The 27177-nt window shown below is 39.6% G+C and overlaps 1 protein-coding gene across 8 annotated transcripts in view; it reads right to left on the bottom strand.

The window, feature by feature from the left end:
- cadpsa (Ca2+-dependent activator protein for secretion a) overlaps positions 1-27177 on the bottom strand; it is a 327287-nt gene that overhangs the window by 80026 nt on the left and 220084 nt on the right. For 2 of the 8 annotated variants that reach the window (XM_077529641.1, XM_077529643.1), the window contains exons 12-16: positions 17098-17234; positions 16422-17005; positions 9388-9489; positions 9250-9313; positions 5317-5440 (exon numbers count right to left, since the gene is read on the bottom strand). In XM_077529641.1, coding sequence (XP_077385767.1) covers positions 5317-5440; positions 9250-9313; positions 9388-9489; positions 16422-17005; positions 17098-17234 — 1011 coding nt within the window. Of the gene's footprint in view, positions 1-377; positions 411-2679; positions 2749-5316; positions 5441-9249; positions 9314-9387; positions 9490-16421; positions 17006-17097; positions 17235-27177 lie in introns of all 8 variants that reach the window. The other 6 variants (XM_077529646.1, XM_077529648.1, XM_077529644.1 and 3 more) reach the window with 5 other exon arrangements.

The following is a 27177-nucleotide window of genomic DNA, read 5'->3' as shown; positions in this document are numbered from 1 at the left end:
GGCGACACAGGATTCTGGTAAAAGGTAAACCATTTTAAACTAAATAGAAAATCTTTATTGTAAGCGGATGTTTCATCGTCTTTGTGTGTGGCAGGCAGAGCGTGCTCCACTCACATTACCATCTGTACTGCCAAACACACTGGGCTTCGGTACTCCATGCTTTGGGACACTGAATAACCAACATTCTGAGTTGCCAAATTGTCAGAGTGTAACGCTGTGATTAGATTTCATGCATACACATTTCAGTCAGATTAAGGTATTTCCATGTATTATAGAGCCTGATTGCTATATGTAAACATTCATAATACAACAACTTTAATGCAGACTATTTTTTGGCTAGGGTTAAGCTAACAATAAAGGCAGAATAGACATATCACCTGAATCCTCCATTTTTCCCTGACATTTGTCCACTTTTGAGACAGTTACAAAGGAAAGGAGGTAGATAAAAGAGGGAAAATTCAGGGAGGAAGAGAGAAATGAAATGTTCATTTTGTAGAATCAATAAATGTTAAAAAAAAAAAAACGAACAAAAAAAAACAGGGATGCACGATACTATCGGTGGCTGATAATTATCGGGAGTTATCGGCCAATTTGACGTTATGCAGATAATGTCAATGTTTCAATTTTGTTTGAGTTAGGTTTTTGTTTTATTTTGATGAGAGGGTTTCTTGTTTGGTGTGTTTTTCCCCTGTCTCGTTAGGTCTGAGTAGATCCACCTGTGTGTTGGTAATTGCTTCCCTCTGCCCGCTGTGTGTCCCAGCTGTCTATTGTTGGTGTTTGTTAATGTTTATATTTAGGGAATGGTTTTTGTTGCACGCGTTGTGGGAGCATTGTCCTGTCGTTATTGGAGTCTAGTCTAGTCTAGTCTAGTCTAGTCTAGTCTAGTGTAGTCTAGTCTTGTCTAGTCTAGTCTAGTCTAGTCTGGTTGCTGCTTGTCCCGTATGCCTAGCTGTAGTCAAGTTTTAGTTAAATTTTCATAGTTTGGTCAAGTTTCCTCTTACCTGTTTAGTCAAGTTTCTCCACTCAGTTCTCCACGTCCACTCTGTTCTCCACGTCTGCTCAAATTCACCAGTATCAGCTCAAGTTCTCCACACCACGGCAAGTCATCACGCTACGGCAAGTCGCCACGTCAAGTCGCCACGCCAAGTCGCCACACCAAGTCGCCACGCCAAGTCGCTACGCCAAGTCGTCACGCCAAGTCATCACGCCAAGTCATCACGCAACGCCAAGTCGTCACGCCAAGTCTGTCCATATTCGTCACGCCACATCTGTCCACATTCGTCATGCCACATTTGTCCACGTTCGTTATGCCAAGCCTGTCTCCGTTCGTCATGCCCAGTCTGTCCACGCCTGTCTACGTTCTGCCCAGTCTGTCCACTCCTGTCTACGTTCCGCCCAGTCTGTCCACGGCTGTCTACGTTCTGCCCAGTCTGTCCACGCCTGTCTACGTTCCACCCAGTCTGTCCACGACATGCCCAGTCTATCCACGTCACAACCAGTCTTCTCTCATCCAGTCTGTTTAATAAAGTTATTCTTGCTTCATCTAGTCCTCCTCCTGTCTGGTTTCTCCACCTTTGGGTCCATCCACATCCAAATCATAACAGTATAACCACATAATAAAGAAATCTGTCGATAATAATAGACATGCCACGTTGGTCCATCTGTTGTGGTTGTGGCTCAAGTTGTAGCCAACTCCTCAACCCATCCCTTCTCCTATGGTAGTGTCACATATTTGTGACGTCATAATGCGCCCGACCTCGTGGTCACAGAAGATGCATCATGGCGAGTGTGGGTTTGTTTACTGTTTCTCCCCAAAATGTTACCCTCAGAGTTTTTTGTTGCATTTTTAAAACATGACTGTTTTGTTTTGGCAAACTCAAAATGAACAGAACAATAAAATTCAGCTTCATGGGTGCATTACACGTTTCAATGTATTATTTGTACATATTAGACTTATGGTAGAACTCGAAAGTATATTTATATTCAAGTTAATTTTGCGAAGAATTATCGGCCTACTTATTGGTTATTGACATTGGCACTTTTTTGAAATTATTGGTTTATTGGTTTCAGTTGAAAATAGGGTTATCGTGCATCCCTAGTAAAACAAAAACATAAAAAAGCAATAGAGAAGAACAGAAAACACGAATAAGCTCAATTATGAGCCAATTTAGTGTTGAACAAAGTAGCAAATACCAAAAGAAGTTGTAATTTATAGACTGAATGCCAACATCGTCATTGCCAATGTGACTAGAAACCAACACTGTACATTCTAGATGCAACATTGTCCATATTGTAGTTTAATTAATGGCCAAGTTACTGTATGCAAAATGCCTCACAAGAGACCCAAAACTCATTAAAGATTGCAACATGTTTTTGTCCTTGTGAGCATATCATGATCTTAAACACGGAAGCGGATACACATAAGCAAAGTAAAAATGCATTCAAGTTGCAGACAGACAATGTGCTTTTGGGCAGTACAGGAAAAAGAAAAAAACAGCTCAAAGGCAGATTGTGCAGGAAATCTGTCAAGGAATTGACAAGTACACATTTCAGACTGAGACAAAAGACTGACGCAAGTTCAAAACAACACTGTAAGCCTACTTGTGGTGGCTGTGCATGCTGGTTGCAAGAGAAATATGAAGGTAGATGATGAGGCTGGGCAATGAGGGAAGTACTCACGAATGGTTAAATCCATCACTTGAGACGCCAAGCAGAAGACAGGATGCTCATACATCTCTCTCTTTTTCCCTACAGAGAAAGAGGGACGATACCGAGGCATGCGAGAGGCTCCGGTCAGAGAGGAAGGCCATAATGGTCAGTTGGGTTCGACCAAGGTTTTTCTAAAACCATTTATAAGGTATATATATTGCTGAATTGGGCATGTAAAATTTCAGTCAAATTTGCATTGTTGGGTCAAATATACGATCAATTTGAGATCGCCTTCCACCCCCGTCCGTGTGACATTTACCCATTACACATTTCACTCACATTAACAGATTTATGGTCATCATTATTATATCTTGTTGAACATGCTCAGACTGAGCGAATGAATTGATTCAGAAGCATAAAACTCATGTAGGCAAAATTTGCATGTCTCCACTAATTTCTCGTCAGTTGTCCAATTTAAGAAAAGAGCTCTTCACTTCCTGTTTGTTTGTTGGTTAGTGTTACACTCTCAGCAATGTTTTAGCGGGTTGTATGTACACAGTAAATTCTGTAGAGTCAATTTGACTCTATTTAGATAGGGACTGGTGGCACGGTGGATGACTGGTTAGCACGTCTGCCTCCCAGTGCTGAGGACACAAGAACAAGTCCAGGCTCCGGCTTTCCTGGGTGAAGTTTGCATTTTTTCCCCGTGCCTGCGTGGGTCTTCTCCGGGTACTCCAGTCTCCTCCCAAATTCCAAAGCATGGCAGGTTAATTGGGCGCTCCGAATTGTCCCTAGGTGTGCTTGTGAGTGTGGATTGTTGTGTGCCCTGCAATTGGCTGGTAACCAGTTCAGGGTGTAAAGCTGGCTGGGATAGGCTCCAGCACCCCCCACGGCCCTTGTGAGGAGTAAGTGGTTTAGATGGATGAATGGACAGATAGGGACCAAATAGACTTAGTTTTAAAGTAATTTACAATTGGAGGAGATAAAATAAAGAATTGGAAAACAAAAAATTAAAGTGACTCAAGGTAGGAACAAACTCACAACCTTCATCTTGGAAGACAGCCGATCAACTCCCTGAGCCACGCAGCTCCTGCTTTCTCCTAGTATATCGCTCATGTCAGCTGCAGCTGATTCCAAGATTGCATGGCAGCTCCAACTCTAACAGCTCAAAAACGATCTTTGGTCTCTTGGAGAAAAGCAAACAGGAGGAGGGGCATACCTCAGCTGATAGTGTGGCAGCTGAAGGTTGTGAGTTTGAACCTTAACCCTTGACTTGAGTCTATGTGGTCCCTATCTAAATAGAGTCAAAATTTACTCTAATACGGTCAAATTTACACTACAGAATTTATTGTGTACATGTAAATTACATTGATTTCAATGGGTGCATTTTTTTAACCACTCTTCATTCATCATTGAACTGTTTTTAACATCAATCTCAGGCTGGTTCTGCTTTAGCAATGAATCATGTTAAAATATTACTTGTGCAGGTCACACTTTGGTAACAGTTTGGACACAGTGGCCAAGTAGTCCAAATTCATCTCCGTTCGCTGAATGTTGACAAAATTGAAAGTCACTATCATCGCAGGACAGGGGTGTATTTCACAAAGCAGGTTTAGTGAGAACACTAACTGTGTGCTTGGGTGGAGTTTTCTTTCTTTTGGTATTTTCATAGATGCGCGCTGGTAGAAACGGGCATTTGTGCTATTGTGGTAGTGAACACGGCAGATCATTCTAAGCGGCTCCTCTCATTTCCTTTAAATTCAACGCAGCAGAGGTGACAGTATACATGCGCTAAGTAACTTTATGAGACTGCAAGAAGAGCTTCACGTGGAATGTGGAAGATGTAAATTTAGCTTTGGACTGTGAAGTAGCCCACCCCGATCATGTGACGTGCATGTAACTATTTCAAAGACATAGATTTAAAAAAAAAAAAAATGTTTATTTTTATGATGTCTTCAAAAGAAAACCTGCTCCAACACAAATATAAGCTGCCCCAACAGAGCATCATTAGGATCTGTTTTTTTGGTATTCCTGTTGTTAAAAACAGCATGGAGTGAGCAGCAAGTACCAATAGGTGATGAGAAGGGAGGGGTGAGTATGGTCATCAGAGAGCAAGGCAGGAAGGGAGGGGAGCATCTATTCAGCTGTAAGAATGACCAAATAGAGATAGAGCCAATGTAGGACTCAGCTGAAAGAGAAGCTGAGACATGGTGGAAGCCAGCAGAGAATAGTGGAAAATTGAATGCATTTTTACTTCCTATTCATTTGTAACTATTTACATAGTCAGAGTGAGCATACATACTTACATACTGTGTAAGACATTTGTCATTTAAAACAAACATAAGGTACAGTATATAATTGGAGCGACTGTGAAGGGGGGGTAAAAATCCTGTATATAACATCTTAATAAAACTATGAATTATTTGAATTGATCTTGATCATTTTCACATGCCTTGATACTGAAAACAAAAAAACTTCACAAACCATTTCAGGCACTCCCATAATTACTTTATAAAAATATATCTATGTCTAGTCTGCTCATAATATCCAAGTCAAAAATAGCTTTATTCAATAAGGAAAGAGTTTCCATTAGGTAAGGTAGTTTCCATATTGCAACAGTACTCACACACCACATTGGTAGCAATGATGTATGAGTAGCTAGCTTACCTTCTAGTTTAGCGTACTCTGACAGGCGTTGGTAATTGATCAAAGCTGCTTGCTCCAGACACTTACGGATCACAGCTTTGACTTCTTCTTGTGGAACCGGGGTGACAACATCTTTCATCAGAACCTTACAGGAAGGAAATAGTTTTTTTTTTTTTTTTCTGTATACCAGTGAACAACATCAACAAGTATCGAGACACTTGGAGCTCTATTTTCGTGTCCACTGCAAGTTGAGCTTGGCAGGGTCTAAATCTACACCAAGGCGGGTTAGACTGGGGGTAAGACGGTTAAAAAAAAACGTTGTGGCACACTCAGTTCTGGCATGGAGAAAAAGGACAGAGCAATCCATGTATGCCGTCAATGGCAGTGAATGAAGAATGAGCTTTTCATCGCTGGTGACTTATTAAATACTGCACATCCATGGACTTCATCTATCTATTCCCACTAGGGCCGAAATACGCTACACGCAGAGTACGCATAGTCCTCAGGGCACCATCATCTCTGGGGGCACCATCGTCCGTGAGCACGTCATTGATGAATGCTCTGACATGCACTTCACATGTCGTTGAAACATCCGTTTGCACCTGTGCCAATGTATCGTCCCAAGATAAAACACTTTCGAAGAAGATCGTTCTTCCCCGTCGCTTTTGGGACGGTATCGCCATGGTAAGAGTAAATGAAAACCTTGTGGAAGTCCTCAAAAACTGTTAACACAACAATCCTGTTGAATCCTAATGAATCAACCGAGCTCGTGGAGCAACAGTGGAAAGCATGGGAATGCAAGAGCAGTTTGCACAGGCTGCCGATATATCATTAGCAGTTTAGCCGCTACTACTACCCCTAGCAAAAAGTATGGAATCACCAGTCTTGGACGACCAGTCACTCAGACGTTTTATTGTGTAGATCAAACTCAGATAAAAAGCATGAAACAGTCGTAAGGTCATTCCAAAGTGCAACATCTTGGCTTTCATAAACACTAAAAGAAATAAAGAAAAAACATTGTGCTGGTCAGTAAATGTTACTTTTATAGAGCAAGTGCAGGGAAATAAATATGGAATCAATCCATTCTGAGGAAAAAAACATGGAATCACTCCATTTTGAGCATAAATTAAGGACACACCCAGTCAATTTCCTTTGCTTAATTGGGCACTTGCCTCAAATTACATCTGCTTGTTAGTCAGCAGTTAAAAACAGTGCAGTTATCACACCTTGGAGGGCAGCTGGACCAAGTGGATTGGCAAGAATCATGGCTCCAACAAGTGAGATGTCTCTTGAGACCAAAGACAGGATTAGCAAACTTCTTGAAAAAGGTAACTCTACACGTATGGTTGCCAAAGATGTGGGCTGTTCACAGTCAGCTGTATCGAAGATCTGGACCAAGTACAAACAGCATGGGAAGGTTGTTCAAGTCAAGCGTACTGGTAAACCAAGAAAGACATCTAAGCGTCAAGACAAACAACTAAAGGCCATATGTCTTGAAAACAGAAAATGCACAACAAGACAAATGAAGAAGAAATGGGAGGAAGCTGGAGTCAATGTATGTGACAGAACTCTGCAAAACCGCTTCAAGGAAAGGGAATCTACATACAGGAACGCTAAAAGGAAACCATCATTCACTCTTAAACAAAAAAGAACAAGACTGCAATGGGCTAAGGAGAGGCAATCATGGACTGTGGATGACTGGATGAAGGTTATCTTCAGTGATGAGTCACGAATCTGCATTGGACAAGGTGATGACGCTGGAACTTTTGTTTGGTGCCGTTCCAGTGAGATTTACAAAGAGCACTGTCTAAAAAAAACATCCAAATTCCCGCAGTCCTTGATGATATGGGGCTACATGTCAGGCAAAGGCACTGTGGTTAAATCTTCAATAAATGCACAAGTTTACATTGACATTTTGGACAGCTTTCTTATCTCTTCAATTGAAAAAATGTTTGGGGATGATGAAATCATTTTCCAAGATGACAATGCATCATGCCACAGAACAAAAACTGTGAAAGCATTCCTTGGAGAAAGACACATCCAGTCAATGTCATGGCCTGCGAATAGCCCAATTGAAAACCTGTGGTGGAAATGGAAAAAAAAAATGGTCCACAGCAAGGCTCCGACCTGCAAAGATGATCTGGCAACTGCAATCAAAGAGAGTTAGTTGGCACCAGATTGATGAAGAATACTGTTTGTCACTCATCAGGTCCATGCCTCAGAGACTGCAAGCTGTCATAAAAGCCAGAGGTGGTGCAACTAAATACTAGTCATGTGTTTTGATTGTTTTTTTTCTTTGTCTGTTTTTCATGATTCCATATTTTTTTCCTCAGAATGGAGTGATTCCATATTTATTTCCCTGCACTTGCACTATAAAAGTAACATTTACTGACCAGCACATGTGGTATACTTGTTTGAACCGGTCCGTGCCACGTAATAGGTTGAGGTCGGGGTACACTGCTTTAAGCCGTGCATATCATGGTTGCATGAGAAACAGCAATCTAACTAATAATAACAATAATAATAATAATAATAATAATAATAATAATAATAACAATAATAATAATAATAATAATAATAATAATAATAATAATAATAATAATAATACTACAATCAAATTATTTATAAAGCACTTTAAAAACAACAGTTGACCAAAGTGCTGTACACAAATCTATAAAAAAGGCACAAGATAAGCAACAACACTAAAAATAGTAAAAAATAATAATAATAATAAAACAATAAAAGGCAAAGAAAATTAAACATAGAAACTAATGTTAGCAAAAACAATAAAATGATAAAACAGTAAAAGACACAGAAGTTAAACATAAAAATTAACAATTATAATAATAATAATAATAATAATTCTACAACAGCAACACCAACAACCAATAATAATACTTGTATAACTCATTTGAAAACTTCAAATCCACCTGTTCAAACTTTTTATTGTCCTATTGTTGTCATTGTTGTACTCTGCCGTGTAAAGCGCCTTAGTGTACAAATAAGCGTGATATAAATTTATTATTATTATTATTATTATTATTATTATTGATAATAATAAATAAAAAGTGTACCAAGAGTGTTTCCTTTGACACGCAGTCCCCAGCCCACCACAGGCAGATAGATTCTGACCTCCACAGATATATATATATATATATATATATATATATATATATATATATATATATATATATATATATATATATATATATATAAAAAAGAGTGCTGTTTTTATTTACCCAAATATTTAAAAAAGATAATAGAGCTTTCATTTTGCAAAGTAATACTGTGATACTTCAATATTTTTGCTCATAGTGATAATACCGTCAGAATCGAATATTGGCCCATGCCCAAATCTTACACATGTCCACGAAACTCAGAATCAGTAGACGTGGTGCCAGCAGAGGTATAGTTTTGATAACTTTCGGCCACCAAATTGTCAGAACATCTCAAAACACCCTCATTCATTACGCCGGAATGGCCAGCTTAGAGCATGTCAGCTTCGAGCAAGTCAGCCAAATTCCCAAACAGGCACAGAGAAAATCAGGATAAACCATCATTTCTGCACATCCGGTCTATAATATTAGAATCCAAAGTCATTACTTAAATGGAACACTAATATAATTTTTTTAAAGTAGCGTACTCCAGCTATTTGCGGGGAATCGGGAACGAACCCGACCGTGAATAACAAATTCAAAGCAATTAAAAAAATGGCACGCTACAAAAGCAGAAGTGTTTGGATCAACGTCTGACTGAAACGTGTGTTGTTTACTTTTGTCCATAAGTGATTAGGTGTCATTATTGTTTTGTTCAAGGAAATAATAGTTTGATGAAAGTCAGCTGTACCTTAAAAAGATAAACAAAAAGAGGGTAGCAGTTTATAACTCAAAAGTTTAAACAAATGTCATAATCTTAGCGCATCACATTTAAATAACCAAATTACAAATTACTCACCCTTTCAAGCAAAGATAGATTTGCTTTCAATGCACCATCTGGTCGTCCAAACGGAAAGCAATACCTTTTGGAGATAGTGGAACACTTGGTTAATCATACTGTGCTGAGGTTTTCATAAGCACTTTTTGTATTTCTTACCTGAAATGTGTAATTTGGTTCTCTAATAGTACTCGAAGCCTTTCTTTGATCTCCTCAAAACGCTCCTTTTCCTCTACAGTTACTGTACCAATTCCATCCGGTCTGAAACATGACAGAAGGAGCTTAAGAGCAACACTGGCAATCATTTATTGACACTGAACATTATTATTATTGGAGGGATTCTTAATAACTTCAATCGATCGATCAATCAATTTATTTCACTCTTTAAAATAAAAGAAATGAAAGGGGACAGAAAGAAGTAAAACTTGTTTTGTCTGCCCCAAATCAACAAACACAAAAAGGAATCAAGACAAAATCAATGACAGCAAGCGGTCAAGACGCTTTTGGTGTTACAATACTACCAAACAGTTCAAAAATAATTCAACTGCATGTCCTTTTGTTATATATATTTTTGCAGTAAATATGCTTTTATACATTTTTTTTTAAATACAAAAAGACTGAGAAGATTTTTTTTTACAATCCAAATTGTTCCATAGACTGACACCTTCAGTTTAAATACATCGTTCTTTTTGTTTTTCCTCTTAATTTATACTCACTTTCCCTTTTTATGAATCTAGTTTGTATATTAACTGGTAGAATTTCACGGTAAGCTTTATACAATATTTTAAGACGGTTAAACTCCATCAATTCATTACATTTTAAAATCTTTAATTGTATAAATAATGGATTTGTGTGGTCTTTGTATCCACAACCCAATATAACACGGATTGCACGTTTCTGTATAAGAAAAATGGGTTCGGTGTAAGTTTTGGCAGAACACCCCCACACTTCAATGCAATAGGTCAGGTATGGAACAGTCAATGAATTATATAACAATAACAAAGCATCCTTGTTCAATGATTCTTTAACCTTGTATAAAACAGCTACAGTTTGGGATACCTTAGATTTAACATATTCTATACGTGATTTCCATGTTAAATGTTCATCAATAATAATACCTAGAAACTTTATTTCATTTGTCCTTTCTATTTCCATTCCCTGCACTGTCAGAGTTACTTCAATATCCATATTTTTACAACTGAATATCATAAATCTAGTTTTATTAATATTTATAGACAGTCTGTTGGCATTAAACCACTTCATGATATTCTTGAACTCTTTCTCTATTACATGTAATACATTATATATATTTTTCCCAGCAAAAACAAATAGAGTGGTGTATCATCTGCAAACAAAATACATTTTAACAATTTCGAAATTTCGGTTGCAATATCATTTACATAAAGAAGAAAAAGTACTGGCCCCAGAATTGATCCCTGGGGCACCCCACAAGTTACATAACTGTGTTTTGATGGCCTATTATTAAATTCAACATATTGTTTTCTATTTTTTAAATAACTGGCAGCCCATTGGTGTGCGACACCTCTTATACCATATTTAAACAATTTGTACAGTAATATTTCATGATGTAAGGTGTCAAATGCTTTTTGTAAATCCACAAAAACACTTACTAAAACAAACACAACTTCATTCCAAACTTTATTATTAGTATTTGCCCATATTTCATTCAGCTCCATGCAAGAAGCCCTTGAAGATGCTATCTACTTTGTCATTTGCTATCTGAAATATGACATCATTTTAACATGAAGTTGTATTTAGATATCACTAAATAGGCCTTGTCAAGCAGGTGTGCATCTGCAAGTATGTGCATCTGGACTGCGTTTATCCTATGTGACATGGTTGGGCCTGGGTGGAGTGTGAGCAGAGTGCATGTGACAGGAGAGGCGCTGGACTGGTGGCTGTGACAGTATGATGAGAAGCAGGAGACATGACACACCCTCTATCCATCACCCCCTGCCGACCCCCCACCTCTTTTTGACATGTCCTTTCAGTGGACAACGGGAAACTGTGCACATGTTTAGGAGAGGGCGTTGGTAAAACACATTGGAGTGTTGCATTAGTGTGCTGTTTGATATCAAAGAGCACAAGTGCGCTTAATTCAAGTATCATTTAATCCAAACACCCTCTTCAACTCGTATGAACATGTCAAGAGACTGCCATTGCCACCTGTAGACCTGTACTGATAACATTTGAGAAGACTCAAAGTGAAAGGCTTTGATTTTGTAAAGCAGTTGCTTTCTAAAAAGAAAATGTGGTTTCATTTGCATTTGTTTGCAGTAGAAGGGGTTTGTTAATAATACCCAGTAACAAGGGGGCTTGTTAATTTAAATCAATGTACTGCATTTTGAGTAATTGCACGTGTATATATTATATAAGTATATACAGTACATCAAATAAACTCAGGGTAAATATGTTTTGTGGCAAGGCTGGCAAATGTGATGGTGTGTCATAATGAAATCAAATACACAATATTAACCTGCCTCACCTTTCACACAGAGACAAGAATTATAAGAGGTACATTTCACACTAATTAGTAGGGTTGTAACGATAAGCGCAATATTGTGATATTAAAACTGCCACAATATCGTCGTCGTCATGTTCATGATATTTAAATGCAACACATCTGTTAAAAAAAAAAAAAAGTCAGGTTGATTTCTATTTGTGCAGTTCTAGCACCCTCTGGTGGCTAGTTTTTTAGTGCAATTTAATTTTCATTAAGGATGTTTTGGCCCATCCATCCATTTTCTTGACCGCTTTTCCTCACAAGGGTCGCTGGAGCCTATCCCAGCTGGTGGGGGACACCCTGGACTGGTTGCCAGCCAATCGCAGGGCACACAGAGACGAACAACCATCCACACTCACACCGAGGGACAATTCAAAGCACCCAATTAACCTGCCATGCATGTCTTTGGAATGTGGGAGGAGACCGGAGTACCCGGAGAAGACCCACACGGGCACGGGGAGAACATGCAAACTCCGGCCAGGAAGGCTGGAGCCTGGACTCGAACCAGAGTCCTCAGAACTGGGAGGCGGACATGCTAACCACTCGACCACCTTGCCGCCCATGTTTTTGGCCCTTCTATGTTTAAAATCTACACTAATTGGGGAGGTTTGGGATGTTTAAAAAAGGTCACAATATTGTAAAAAAAAAATAGAAGCTCATACTAAAAAAAAAGCACAATATTGTGCTTTTGTACATAAGATCGTTATTATTATTATTATTGTTGTTATTATTATTATTATTATTATTATTATTATTATTATGTTTTATTATTAATATTGTGACCTTTTTTAAATATCGCAAACCTCAATACCCACAATATCGTGATAATTATCATATTGTGAGCTTCATATCGTGATAATATCGTATCATGACATTTGGATATCGTTACATCCCTACTAATTAGGACCCTTTTTTTCCTGAGCAGCAGCAACAAATTGTTGTTTGTCAGCATCCTCATGTTTGCATAACCTGATGACCTCACAGCTTTGACCAGTAAATGAGCCAGCAGTGACAGACACAGGCAACAAATAACTCCACTTAATACATTATTTAACAAACAGGTTTAATCTTGTGCAACTGCAGTAATTAAGATCACTTCATTCGAAGCACGATGTGCATTACTCTCCTATATGATATGATGAAAATATGATCATGTTTTTATTTTATCCATCCATCCATTTTCTTGACCACTTATTCCTCACAAGGGCCATGGGGGGTGCTGGAGACTATCTCAGCTGGATTTGGGCAGTAGGCAGGGGACACCCTGGACTGGTTGCCAGCCAATTGCAGGGCACACAGAGACAAACAACCACTCACACTCACAAGCACACCTAGGGACAATTCGGAGCACCCAATTAACCTGCCATACATGTCTTTGGAATGTGGGAGGAGACCGGAGTACCCGGAGGAGACCCACGCAGGCACGGGAGAACATGCAAACTCCACCCAGGAAGGCCTGGACTCAAACCCGAGTCCTCAGAACTGGGAGGCGGACATGCTAACCAGTCATACACTGTGCCAGCCGCTGGGGGTGCTGGAGGTACACCCTGAACTGGTTGCCTCCCTTAAAACAATCTGAAAAAAATCCATAAATTATTTAACTAAATTCATATTACTACAGCAAAAAATGCCAAACGTATATTTGGTATAAATGTCAAAAATGTAGCTTTTCTGCGACACAACCTTAACTCTTTTACTGCCACACGTTATCAAAAAAAAACACAAAAAAAACAAAAAAACTTTAATATGACAAAGGATTTGATCATTTACATCATCCTTGAAAACATTCTGTTTCATCAAATTTCATACACATTGAGACCATTGAAAAGAGATACAATGCTGCCATCTGCTGGCTATAGATAGTGAGGGTTTTTGATTCCACAACTCATTGACCAGGCAGCACGTGCTGCACTTAGACGGTGAACTGCCCATTGATAAAAAAAATAAAAAAAATAAATAAAAAAAAAGTAGTTGACATCATTTAACGTTTATGATGGCATACATCGTGATTTTACTAATCGGTATTAAACGTTTTTGGACGGTCAAAGAGTTAACATGCTTACTGTTTCTGTAATATATGAAAAATGCAAATGCAAAAATCAGTTCAAATGAACTTTCACACATGCTGGATTATTAGAAAAGAAATGGTATTTACTTGATATTTACACATGTCATTAGGTAGGTAGTCTTTAACAGACTATTCAAACAGACATGACACAATTCTGGACGCAAGTCAAGTAGTGGCACTGTGAAACCTGAGAAACTGCATCAACATCTCTTGGCCAGCAGGCTACTTCGGAAGTTATGGGTTTGGGTAATTTGTGTTTGGGTGGGGGTTGGTCTGGTTGAGTGAGGTGTGTGGCTTTTTTTTTGTGTGTGGGGATGCGCAGCGATGTCTGCAGCAGGGATGCTCAGCCATCATAAGTGACAACCTGTCAACCTGTCATGCCGGTGCCTCAAGGCAATATGGACCAACTGGCTCGCCCTCTCTTGACACACTTGATGTGTATGGATGTCACTGTTTTGGATAATTTATTCACATATGCACATGTAGGAATATCAGTGCTAATAACACTATCACAAACACATTTGTTTAAAAAAAATCAATACATAGGCTACTGAGGAGTCCAAGCTTTAAAGATTAAATAGAGTCAAGATTAAATAGAGTCAAAAGCAGGGGTGTTCAAACTTTTTTATTTGAGGGCCACATACAAAAAATCAGAAGGACGCAAAGGCCACAAATGTTATGAAGAGAAATTGTGTTTAGTCCTAAAAATTGTACAAATAATTTATTTGTGCTTTTGCATATTTAGAAAACTGCTACAGTAAAGTATAAACCAATTTATTTGTAATATGGCATTAGGGTTATTATAGTTTGAGAATTTTTAATTTTAATTTTAATAGTTTTCAGGGTGGTTCTGTTAGTTTTTATTCGTTTCCGTTCTTTAAAAAAATGCTTAGTTTTAGTTTAGTTTGTTAGTTTCAGTATTAGTATTCGTTAAAAAAAAGTGTATTACTTGTGCGCAATATTTAAAAAAAACACCATAGGAGTGACGTCATCTGAAGGTGCTTTTCTATTGGCTGTTGCTAGATGACGTCACTTTTTTGTGACATACTTTTCCGGTTAATATCAAAATAAATCTACTAAAACTCACACCAAAGACTAAAACGAAGTACATTTTTGCTATAATTATAGTTTTAATTAGTTTTGTAAACATAAAATGTAAATTCAGTCAGTTTTTAGTTTTTAATTTTTTGTTAACAAAATTGTTTTTTGAATTTTAGTTTTAGTTATTTCGTTTTAGTTATAACATTTAATACCATCTGTGTTTTTCGACACCCTCCCTTCTTACTTTGACCATCTCCAAACATTTTTGTTTTTATTTTATTGGAACTGAGTCAAATGCTATTTTTAGCATATGTCGCGGGCCGCAAATGGCCCACGGGCCGTAGTTTGGACATCCCTGGTCTAAAACAACCCCAAATCACTTTCGGGGAAAATACTGTATATGAGTCTTTTATGGATTTATCATTACAATGTTTTTCTTTTTCTTCTACGTCTGTCTGGGCAATCAGGGAGAGCCTTCTATCTTCCAGTCAGTGTGTGTCAGGAGAATAGAGGGACGAGTGAATGAATGGACGATGGCAACATTTTTTTTTTTTAACTTCATTCTTCAACCACAACCTCGTCAATATTTCTTTCATCTACATATTGCAGACTCAAATGTTGACACATTTGATATCAAAGCACATTAAGAGCGATTTGACACAGGCTCAATACACTGAAAAAAAAATTCAAGCACCAAGCAAATGTGACATTAATGTATACATATGTATAATTAATAAAAATGTAGAATATCATCAGGATGAGTATTTGACTTGACAGCATCAAAATTTATTAGTAAAAATCCAAGAGAAATCTTTGTGTAGTATATTATACTAAAATTAAGTTTTTTTTGTCTTTAAAATAAATTAGTACGTATTTGAATCACAGATTACATTGTTTAAATGTTTGTAATAATAATTGTTTATATTACAAGATTTTTGAGAATGCACTACTTCAGTAAACACGGTGTCACTTCACGTCGTGTTTTGGGTGTACATCACTCAATGTCATGCTTTGTGCAGTTTTTTTTTTTTTTTTTTTTTTTTTTTATTAACAAATTGAAATCAAACGCCAAAACACAGCAAACATTTAGAAGTGCATAATTTATGAAGTAATTGTGCCTGGTCAATTCATTCAGACATACTTAAAAATATCACTTGGAATTACTCAGCATTTTAGTTACAGTTACGTTTACTTAATTTATCTAGTAGTTTAGCCAGAGTCGATTCATTCAGACGTACTTGAAAATATTACTTGGATTGACTCATGATTCATGCTTTCTTTTAATCAATTGAGTCTTCTAATCTACTCAATATCTTTGGGTGTAAAATGTTTCATCAATGATATTAAGTAACATGCAGTATTAGTTTTTTGAGTGTACTGCCATTTAGATAGTGTTTATTTGCCTGAACTCAGTTTTTTTTTCCTCATCTGCATCAAATAACTTCGACAGGTTGTCGGTAAGCCAGAGGTCACTCTTGACGTAGCCACCCAATCGCAGGACATATATGCTGTTCTATTTGCCAGAGGATGGATGGATGGATGGATTCCAGAATAACTCACCTTTTAGGTCCTGAGAAAAGTGGAGACCTGAGATCCCTTTTCTTCATAAACTCAATGATTTTGAGTTCTTTCCTAATGCTTTGGGGAGAGGGCTCAGGAGAAGAGGGGAAAAGTGCTTGCTGTAGTTCGACCTCTGATACTGGCCAGTTTAATAGCTCTGACACACGTTGACTAACAGGGGTTTTGTGAAATTTTAGAATTTTGTGGACCATGAAGGTCATTTTTGTTAAGTGGGCATTAGGAGGTGAAAAGGAAATAGGAAACAGGCAAAAGAAAAACAGAACGTTAACATGCAAACATGCAAGTTGGGCATCAATACACATATAAAATCTGACGGGTGAACAAATGGAGCACACAACTTTGAAATACTGTATAGGTGTTTTTCCCCACCCGTACCTATTTCCATGGACATGGGAAGCACAGAAGGCAAAGCTATAGTGTAAAAGTGTTGGGTCAATCATGGCTCCGTTCTCCGCCCTCTCCAGTAGGTCACCCAGGTAACACAAGTGGCGATGACAGCCTCGAACTCCGTAGCGAGCGCAGTATTCGTCCAAGACAAATACCTGACCAGGACTGAACCAGCCCTGAATGTAACAGATGCAACATATAATGCAACATATGCCACTGTGAGACACTTTGTTGAGGAAGGAACAATTTGCATCTTACAATTGCTTACCAGACAGGAGTAAGAGTCATTGAGTCTGTGATCCAAAGTAAGACGCTGGACCAGTTCAAAGAGTGAAGCATGGTCAAAGTTACAGGGGTTGGCTGATATAAACTCATCCATGCCATGTTTCTGGGCTCGATCTGCATCTGTGCACAGAAACCCATCCAAATAGGTGGGGAGGAGGAGGAGAGCGCAAGAAAGAAAGAAAGAAAGAAAGAAAGAAAGAAAGAAAGAAAGAAAGAAAGAAAGAAAGAAAGAAAGAAAGAAAAATAAATTATTATGAAGTACATTATTGCTGGGGAGTCAATATTACTATAGCTCATACTTATCGTATCCTATTGTGGCTGAGGCCTTCACATGTTATTATTTTACACCACCAACTTTAAAATTAAAATAATGACAAACGTATCATATTAAGTGGAAGACATTTTGAGCCCTCTGTTTCATGAGTATAATATTTTTTTTCCCATTAAAACCCTGACGTATATGATCTGACACATGCATTGCACGGATAATCCATTAGAGGGTAGTATCACCCAACTGATGGCCCCAATTGAGAAAGGAGAGACACTTATACTTATTAATAGTGGGAAATATTTTTGGAAATGCTAATATGTTTGATATGTCTGTTTATTACATTTTTGACAGTTATAGATGTACAAATTTAAAGCATTGTGACCGGATGTATCAAATATGACACAAATCAAAAGTCATATGTGGAAGTTGATTTAAAAAAAAAAAAAAAGTTTGCTCAAAAGGAACAATAAATACTCTATTTTCAAAGCATTGGAACTTTTACTCATATATTCCTGGCAACAAGTTCTGGGTGTACCCTCTACTGCCCGAAGCCGCCTGGCATACACTCCAGCACCCCCACGACCCTTGTGAGGAGTAAGTGGTTAGGAAAATGGATGGATGGATATTCCACGGTTCAGGCTTAAAGGGATAAAAACATGAAAAAAACAAAAACAAAAGATTTTATTTTACTTGCATTTTTTTGACATGCTTCTACTTTCCCCATTCTCGACCGATTCTAACTATTCCAACTTCAATATATTCCAAAAATTCAGGCCTTCCAGGGTACTATTTTTCTCATCCCCAAATTTCAGAATTTGCACAGCAAAAATTCCCTTTTTTCCCAATGATACGGTCAGCAAATAGGTTTCACATCTCAAAATTCAAAATATTCATCTCATTCATTTCATTTTTTTCAACAATTCAAAATTTCACACGTACCAAAAATGTAACCTTTCTCGTAATAATTTTCCTAAATTTCGACCAAAAATGAAAAAAAATTATATATTCTTCATTATTCTCTTCTTTTTCCCACATTCATTGATTGAGTCACCATCACAACTTCAACAATTCCCAAAATGTCCCAAATATCTATACATTTTCATTTTTCACCAACATTATTTCCAGGGATGGCTGGTCTGCATCCCTCTCACTGGGTGCCTTTCCTTACAGGGTACTTCTGTGCCCCGCCATGTTGTGGTTTTTGTGTGTCTGTTGTATTTTGGGTGTGTCTGTATGTACGTTCACAGGGATGTGTGTGTGTGGGGGGGAGTGGCTTTTTTTTATTTATTTTTTTACTTTTTTTAAACTTTTTTTTGTCTTATGGATGTTCAACACTTTGAGTTGCATCTTGAATGTATGAAAGGTCCTATATAAATAAAGTTTGATTGATTGATCGATAAAAAACTGGCAAAAAGGTCAAAAGGACTGGAGGTCAAAACAACCAAGATGGAATTAATTGTCAGTAAGCAAAAATGAAAAGACGATTTACATCAAGGATAATAACTCCAGTGTAAAATAGGGAAAGGTGCTTAAGCACCTGAGAGTAACGATGAATGGGTAAGAAGGCTCTGAAACAGCAGTAAGAAAAAGAGTGACAGTAGCATGGGCAAAGTGGAGAGAACTGTCAATTGTTATGAGAGGCAGGAAAATACCCAGAAAACTAAAAGTAAAACTTTGTAACACAGTCATACGACTGTCGACCGGTATTGTTGTATAAGGCTGAAGGAGGAGAAGATTTTAGAGGCAATAGAAATGACGCTAAGTAAATTAAGGGAGTGACATTGAAGGATAAGTAGAGGCGTGAGCACATCTAAAGGGAGTTGGGGATAAATGATATCAATAAGAAATTAAAGAAAATCAGAATGAGGTGGTGTGGACGTGATGGGAAAGGAGGAGGATGACCCTTAGGGAAGATATGAGTCTGCTTTTAGAAGGAAAAGACCAAGAGGAAAGCCAAAGAAGAGATGGAAAATTTGCAAGATTGGGCAGAGGATGCTCAAAACAGAAGAGTCATACAACACCACACCTTTGCAGGAAAAGAAGAAGATAATTCCCACAAAAAATAGCTTCCTTTTAGTTGCCAATGACACACCACAAAACATTCACATAGTTCCCATTTGAAATTCAAAACATTCAGCTCATTCAATTTACTCTGGGAAATATGCCAAAAATGTCCATCCACCAAAAATTCAACAATGACACCACTAGGCAAGGCAAGGCAAGTTCACTACATTTCCCACAAAATGTCCCTATTCATTCTATACTGTTGTTTTCAAATGTTTTCAAAATTTCAAGATAAAAGTCCATCCATCTATCCATTTTCCCATTTTACTCTGTTCAGATTAGATCATTCAAGTCAAGGCAACAACTTTCAACAATTTCTAATTTCCAACAATTTGCACACACAAAATAAATAAAAAAAATAAAAAATAAAAATCTCTATTAGGACATATTCTACTTTATTCTATCCTCCTTCAACAAATATTTATGAACATCATTTACAAAATTCACATTTTCAAAAGCCAAAAATTCAAAGCATCTACATATTCACCTCCAGTTTCCATACATGTTCTGCTCATTTCAGGTCTTTGTATACCATTCCATGTCATTCAATACCACATTGCACATTATTCCATCCATCCATCCATCCATCCATCCATCCATCCATCCATCCATTTCCTGAACCGCTTGCTCCACACAATGGTTGCGTGTGGTGCTGGAGTCTATCCCAGCTGGCTATGGGCAGTTGGTGGGGTACACCCTAACTGGTTGCCAGCCAATTGCAGGGCACACAGAGACGAACAGCCATCCACACACACAAGTACACGTAGGGACAATTCAAGCGCCTAATTAACCTGCCATGCATGTCTTTGGAATGTGGGAGGAGACCGGAGTACCCGGAGAAGACCCACGCAGGCACGGGGAGAACATGCAAACTCCACCCAGGAAGGCCGGAGCCTGGACTCGAACCCGAGTCCTCAGTACTGGGAGGCGGACGTGCTAACCAGTCAACCACCGTGTCGCCGTCCACATCCATCCATCCATCCATCCATTTTCTTGACCGCTTATTCCTCACAAGGGTCGCGGGGCCGTCCACATCATTCCATACAATTCATCCATCCATCCATCCATTTTCTTGACCGCTTATTCCTCACAAGGGTCGCGGGGCCGTCCACATCATTCCATACAATTCATCCATCCATCCATCCATTTTCTTGACCGCTTATTCCTCACAAGGGTCGCGGGGGCTGCTGGCGCCTATCTCAGCTGGCTCTGGGCAGTAGGCGGGGGACACCCTGGACTGGTTGCCAACCAATCGCAGGGCACACAGAGACGAACAACCATCCACACTCACACGCACACCTAGGGACAATTCGGAGCGCCCAATTAACCTGCCATGCATGTCTTTGGAATGTGGGAGGAGACCGGAGTACCCGGAGAAGACCCACGCAGGCACGGGGAGAACATGCAAACTCCACCCAGGAAGGTCCGAGCGTGGACTCGAACCGGAGACCTCAGAACTGGGAAGCGGACGTGCTAACCACTCGACTACCGTGCCGCCCCCATACAATTCAAAACATTCCAATTCCTTGACTTTTTTATAACATTTACAACAAAAAGTGGAGCTTCTTTGTATAAGTCCCTTTAAAAAGGCATTTAAAATTTAAATATCAAGAACAAAACATTGAACAAGAATAACATTCAGACCTACAATAGCAGTTTTAGTTACTTTTCATGAGTCATCTGAACTTCAAACTTGCATTGCAGAGTTTGTCACTTTTTTACTCATGACTGCCACATCCGGCCTAAAGCGTGGCACAGCCTCCGCGACAAGCTTGTGCAAGGTGCGCGTGCGAGTACGTGCACTTGAATAAACTCTTTGTTTGTTTCTTTTAATTTTTCTTGAAGTCTTAGCTGGAGTTGGGGCTGTGCTCGAAGCCGACCTTTTCTTGTTTTTTTTTCTTCCAGTTTTCATCCCAATTGTGCCGTACGATTGCTAACGCAAAACTACATGTCCGCAGTGACGAGCATAAAATTACTCACCACCATTCGCCCTGAACACTCCACACTTAAGGGGAGATGCAAGCTAATAGGCGCAGTCGCAGTTAAAAAGTCTGGGCTGTTAGTACTCACCCGGGCATTGGTGGAGCATGCATGATGTAGAAACTGCTTTAATTCTACAATGTTTTGGGAACTCCACAATGCTCCCTTTAATGAGATACTTGAATTGACACGTGACTGTTGTGATTTTGGCATGGCACGGCCACAGGTTATTGATCTGGGAAATGAATTATTAAATGTTTCCAAGTACCAATAGACTGATTCTCAATTGTTTTTTGTTACGCCCCAAGCCCCCGCCAAGAAGAAGAAAATATTTCACCCCCACCCCTCCACAACCCCTTCTCTCGACTCTCTGCTGCAACTATAAATAATATTATTTGTCTATAAAATTGTTGTACAGAGGAGCAAATATTCATTGTTTACTTTTTTACAATGAGAGCAGCACTGATACCTACTGTCGTGGATGTGTAATTTAAAAAACACGAAAACAAAAAACATGTCCCCTGGGTTTCCCTTGTGCATACCACAGCCTCATGGGACCCCCCTATTTGAGAATGACTGTCATCGACATCATCAACATGGACCATCGTCCTTTGTTCACTTTCCTTCTCCCACTAATAGCGTATTTCCTCTGCAGCCCAACACTGCACTGTTCGGCTCACTGGTGGGCCAGCCCAGCCAAACCCACGCATCCACTTCGTTTCCACCTCCAATGTGCATCTGGGACGCTGGGCAGAAGTGACGCATAACCGGCTGCGACACAATAGTCGAGCGTGGGAAACAACACAACCAAAACACAGAAGCCATGGAGGGCGACGCTGCCCGGTATCAGTTGCTCGTTCTGTTTTTTTTGGGTGCTTCAGATGTGGAAATTCTTCAGAGCTCGCAACTCAAGGAGGATCGCTGCCGCGAAGAAAAGGATGAAATTTTATATCGGAAAGCCCTCGAGGCTATACACGCTTGATAGCAGCGGGAGCGAAGAAGACGCCGAACATGTCGAAAAGGACACGGCTGGCAAGCCCACTGATCACAGGACAGACCGCCCAATCAACTGCCATGGTGTTTTACGTCATGTCCTGGGCTCGCCAACACCGCGCTGGCTTCGCACGGTCCAGTGCTAGGCTGGAGTGGAACTATGCTATAAGATAACGACTGCACTTTATTGCATCCATCTGTCAAAGTCCTGAAGTTTGCAGATGACACCACAATCGTCAGCCTCATCAAAGACGGTGACGAGACTGCATAACGACAGGAAGTGGAGCGGCAAGCATAACTTGAGAGAGATAATCGTGGACTTCAGGAAACATCTTGTTTCATGGCTGCCCCACACACTGTCCAAGTGCCTTGTGTCAAACCTTGAGACCTTCAAGTTCCTGGGATTAGTCACCCCGGACCTGAATTGGGAGAGGACCATCAACTTCGTCCTAAAAAAGGCCCATCAGAGGTTGTACTTCCTGTGGTGGCTGAAGAAGTACGGCCTCCCACAGGAGCAACTGAGAGAGTTCGACACAACAGTCACTGAATCAGTTATATGTTCCTCCATCACAGTCTTGTTTGGTACTTCCACAAAAAAGTACAAATTTGACTGCAATGAACTGTTACGGCTGCCAAAAAGATCATTGGTACTCCCCTTTCCACTCTTGACAACTTGAGTGCAGCAAAATCCTCCCTGACCCTCCACATCCAGGTCATTACCTCTTCCAGCTCCTTAATTTACCATAATTACCGCACTAATAATAACTTTGCTTGATGACTCTCAGCATCATTTGTACAGCTGATATTGGTCAGTACTACAGCACTAATGGTACCCTTGAATTAGAGAATGACTCACAGTACTAACGGCATCCATACTCAACTGTAGATACACTTGGAAAGGAGTGGTTTTCTGTTTGTTTGTTTGTTTTTTGTTTGTTTGTTTGTTTTTTGTTTGTTTGTTTGTTTGTTTTTTCAACAGTGGGAGAATACATACTTGTGATAGATTTCTGGAAGTCACTTTTACAATGAATTGTACCTTCATCTAAATTACAAGTGCTACCCAGAGGTGAAATGAAATATAATAATATTTCACCCTCAGGAGGCACTTGACTTAATACGGCCTCAGAGGGAGGGATGGGTATTGAGCTCTGCTAATAAAATGGGCCCAGAGCTGAATTATTAAAGACCAAAATACCGATAATCTCCATCTTTAACTTTTCTGTTAACCGCCATGGCGAAATTACTCAAATTTATTTTAGATTTATTTAGGTTATATGAATGAATTCACCTCTCCAATCTCACCTCTAATTTGCAATAAAATTAAGAAGCATTTTCACAATCGGAGGCAAGCTATCTTGCGCCACTCCAGTGTCATGCGTGAGAGGCATGACTGGCTCCTTCCCCACGGAGTGCTGTACAATCATATTACTATAGTATACTGTAATATAAAAACATCCACCGTGCCATATAATCCTATAGTTTTCATACTAATATTTTGATGTGTAGGTTTGGGACTGCGGAAGAGTGTCGACTCCAGCACCATCCAAGCCCACGTGAGACTTAAGTCAATAGGAGAATGTGTGCAGCGTGAAAGTGTGCAGCTGCATGCCTTTACCTTAGGAAACAGGCCTTAGTGAGCTACTGAGTTAGTTGAGGTCAAATATAATTCATTAGATAAAAATCCTGTTAATTACAGGAAGATCTGTAATTCAAGCAAAACCCTCCAACTGCCTGATGCACAGTTATCAAAAAATTTGTCAGCTATCGTCCTTTAGCTGCCGAATGACAGCACACCGGCTGCCAGTCAACAAACAAAACAAAACATGCTTGAAGCTACTTAAGTGTGTCCCCTCATAAAATGCCCCCTCCCCCCCAAAAGACACCCAAAAAAAATAAACTAAAAAAAAAAAAAATGACATTGTGCCCCTTTGGACTGAAGCTGGTGGCCTGTCAGGTCTGTTTGATGTGAGTGAGAGGCAGTGGAGGCATGCAGGAGGGATGGACAGTAACTTGCAGTGACACCCCCACCCATCACCCCCGCCCATCTGGACTGGGGAAGGACGGCCCTGACAATGATTGATGGCTACTATTTGTTTATAGATCTAGAGGAGAGGATACAGGAGGTGTCTACTGTACTACTGGTGATCAAAAGGTTTTTGCATTTCAAATAGAATAGATGTTTAAAACAACAAAACAAAACATACAAACAATTTCCAATGTCTTTCAATAAATTCACTCAGAGGTGCAAATGTCTCAGGAACATTCTGAATATTCTGTCAGGAACATTTGGGTCTCAGACTAAACAACAAAGACACACCACCAAAAACACTCTCAATGACATTATTTTCTTCATAGTTTTTATTATATTTTCAATCTTTCGATATTTTGAGTGAGAAACTACTGTATCATTTTATTATATTACTTTTTTTTCCAGTTTTGATGTATGCAGTATTATCTCTTGGCTCTTAATTTTGACTGCCAAAGACGTTTCATGATGATTAGTAAAATTCCAATGAATGGAATGCGATCTTTCATTTCGTAGCCACATTGTATATGTTGTAAAGGCAAACAATATTCTTTTTGCCTTGAAAGATGAGTTAAAATGCTCAAAACCGGCTGGCACTGTGGATTTTTTTGTTTTGTTTTTATAACGCCTGGCAGTCAAAGAGTTAATTGCTAAATATAAAAATATATAGTGATAGTTTCAAAATGACACATTGCAATATCAGGTTGTAGAGTCATTTAGCAAAGCAGAATGGATTAAAAACTGTAAAATAAAAATACGTAATTTTGAGAACATTTATGGTGTGTGTAATATACTTTTCATTTTAGAAGTCCCAACTGTCGTCTGAATTATGTGATAACGTATAACTGTAATAACGGTTTACAGACTGTACTGTCTACTGTATTATTACTTTCGTTCTAGACAGTCATTATAATGTTCATAGCGTATTACTCACTGTAAAGAACGCCGTGGGAAAATTGTACTGCAGCGTCAATCATTTATTCTCGTATTCTGTGCTTATGTGTAACAATAGCTTAGCACTGGGGAATCGTTTTGCTAGATGAAGTGTCGTGGGATTGTTTTCTGATGTGAAATATGTGCCTTGAATCAATAAAGGTTGGGAAACAGTTGTACTGTAAATTGTCACACCGCCATAGGCGGGCCAGTGTCCGCTGTTATTTTGTCATGTCATTTCCTGTTTATTTTAAAGTCCCTAACCACCCTCTCACCTCAGGTCACTTGCTCTTCCTCCTGCTCTGCTCATTACCGGTCCCCACCCATGATTGCTTCCACCTGCCACCAATTACCCAGCCAATAAATAGTCATCATCCACCACCTTCAGTTGCCGAAGTGTCACAACCAGTGCATGGAAGCGTTCCCACAGCTCGTGACCAACAGTCCTTGTTTTTGCCTTGCCTTGCCTTGCCTTGCCTTGCCTTGCCTTGCCTTGCCTTGCCTTGCCTTGCCTTGCCTTGCCTCACCTTGCCTTGCCTTGCCTTGCCTTGCCTTGCCGCGCCTTGTGTTTGCCCCTCTTTTTCCTCTCCAGCGGAGCGCCTTTTATTGTCCCTGTTTTGAGTGTCGTTTTTATCCTCTCCAGTTTGGAGCTCTTTATGTTCAGCCTTTTTCCCTCAGTAAGAGGTGATTTTTTTTTTCTGTTAATAAACTGCAACCGTTACGGCCAACTGTTCTCCTGCGCCTGAGTCCTCCCTCTCCACGTCGTGTCATATATAACAATAGTATCAAACTGGGAGGGCTGCCCTTTTGTCACCGATTCTGTCCATAACCTTTATGACAGAATTTCTAGGCACATCTAAGGTTAAAGTACACTGACTGACACACAACTAAGTGGGGTAAAATTTTGTCCTCCAACATTTGATCCATCGTTGAGGGAATCCCGTTTGGTGGCCTCAGTATTGCATTTCTGCTTTTTGCAGATGATGTGGTACTGTTATCAAGTCGCTATCTCCAACTTTCACTGGAGCGGTTCGCCATCTGTGTGTGAAGTTGTTGGGATAAAAGTCAGCTTCTCCAAACCTGAGGCCATGGTCCTCAGTTGGTGGATGAGCTTGACAGTTGCATCGCTGCGGTATCTGCAGTGATGCGGAATATATTGAGTATTTGCCACGGAGGAGGCGAGACTTACAACTTCCGCGTTTCCACACATCAGCTTTGATTCCGGTTCCGGTTTGCGACGTGTGGGTCGTGTCCCAATATTTGTGCTTCCGACATTGTGCCGCTCAGTTGCGCCTTCCCGCCGACGGGTGCGAGTGTGTAGTGTGTCTGTCACAGTTGTCCAAAGCACCTCAGAGAGTTGGGCGGGAGCACGCGGTTGGGGCGCAGGGGTGGGAGTGCGAGTGTTGAAAACATGGCCAGCAGTGGCCGGAAACGGCGCTGATGTGTGGAAACCCGGAAGTCGGAAGTCCGTGGCATCTACCCCATTGGTCTGTCGTGGTGAAGAAGGAATTGAGCCGTCAGGCTACGATCTACGTTCCTAACCTCACCTATGGTCACAAGCTTTGGGTGATGACAGAACAAGATCCCAGATATATATTTCTGATAAATAGTACTATGAGTGACAGAAACATGGAACAAGGCTCGTTAAGAAGTACTTCAGGATGTTCTGCAAGCAGTTACATCATCTTGGGATAGTATTAGGGCAGGATAGGCACTGAGCACAGTTAGGCTTGACAAAAGCAAAATACCAAAGGGAAGCATTGGTGGTTGTAGCTTCCAAATGCCTTCTCTGAAAG

The sequence above is a fragment of the Festucalex cinctus genome, chromosome 8 (assembly GCF_051991245.1).
Source record: "Festucalex cinctus isolate MCC-2025b chromosome 8, RoL_Fcin_1.0, whole genome shotgun sequence".
In the NCBI taxonomy this organism is placed as follows: domain Eukaryota; kingdom Metazoa; phylum Chordata; class Actinopteri; order Syngnathiformes; family Syngnathidae; genus Festucalex; species Festucalex cinctus.
Note: the sequence above shows the minus strand (reverse complement) of the source record. Positions and strands in the feature narration are given on the sequence as shown.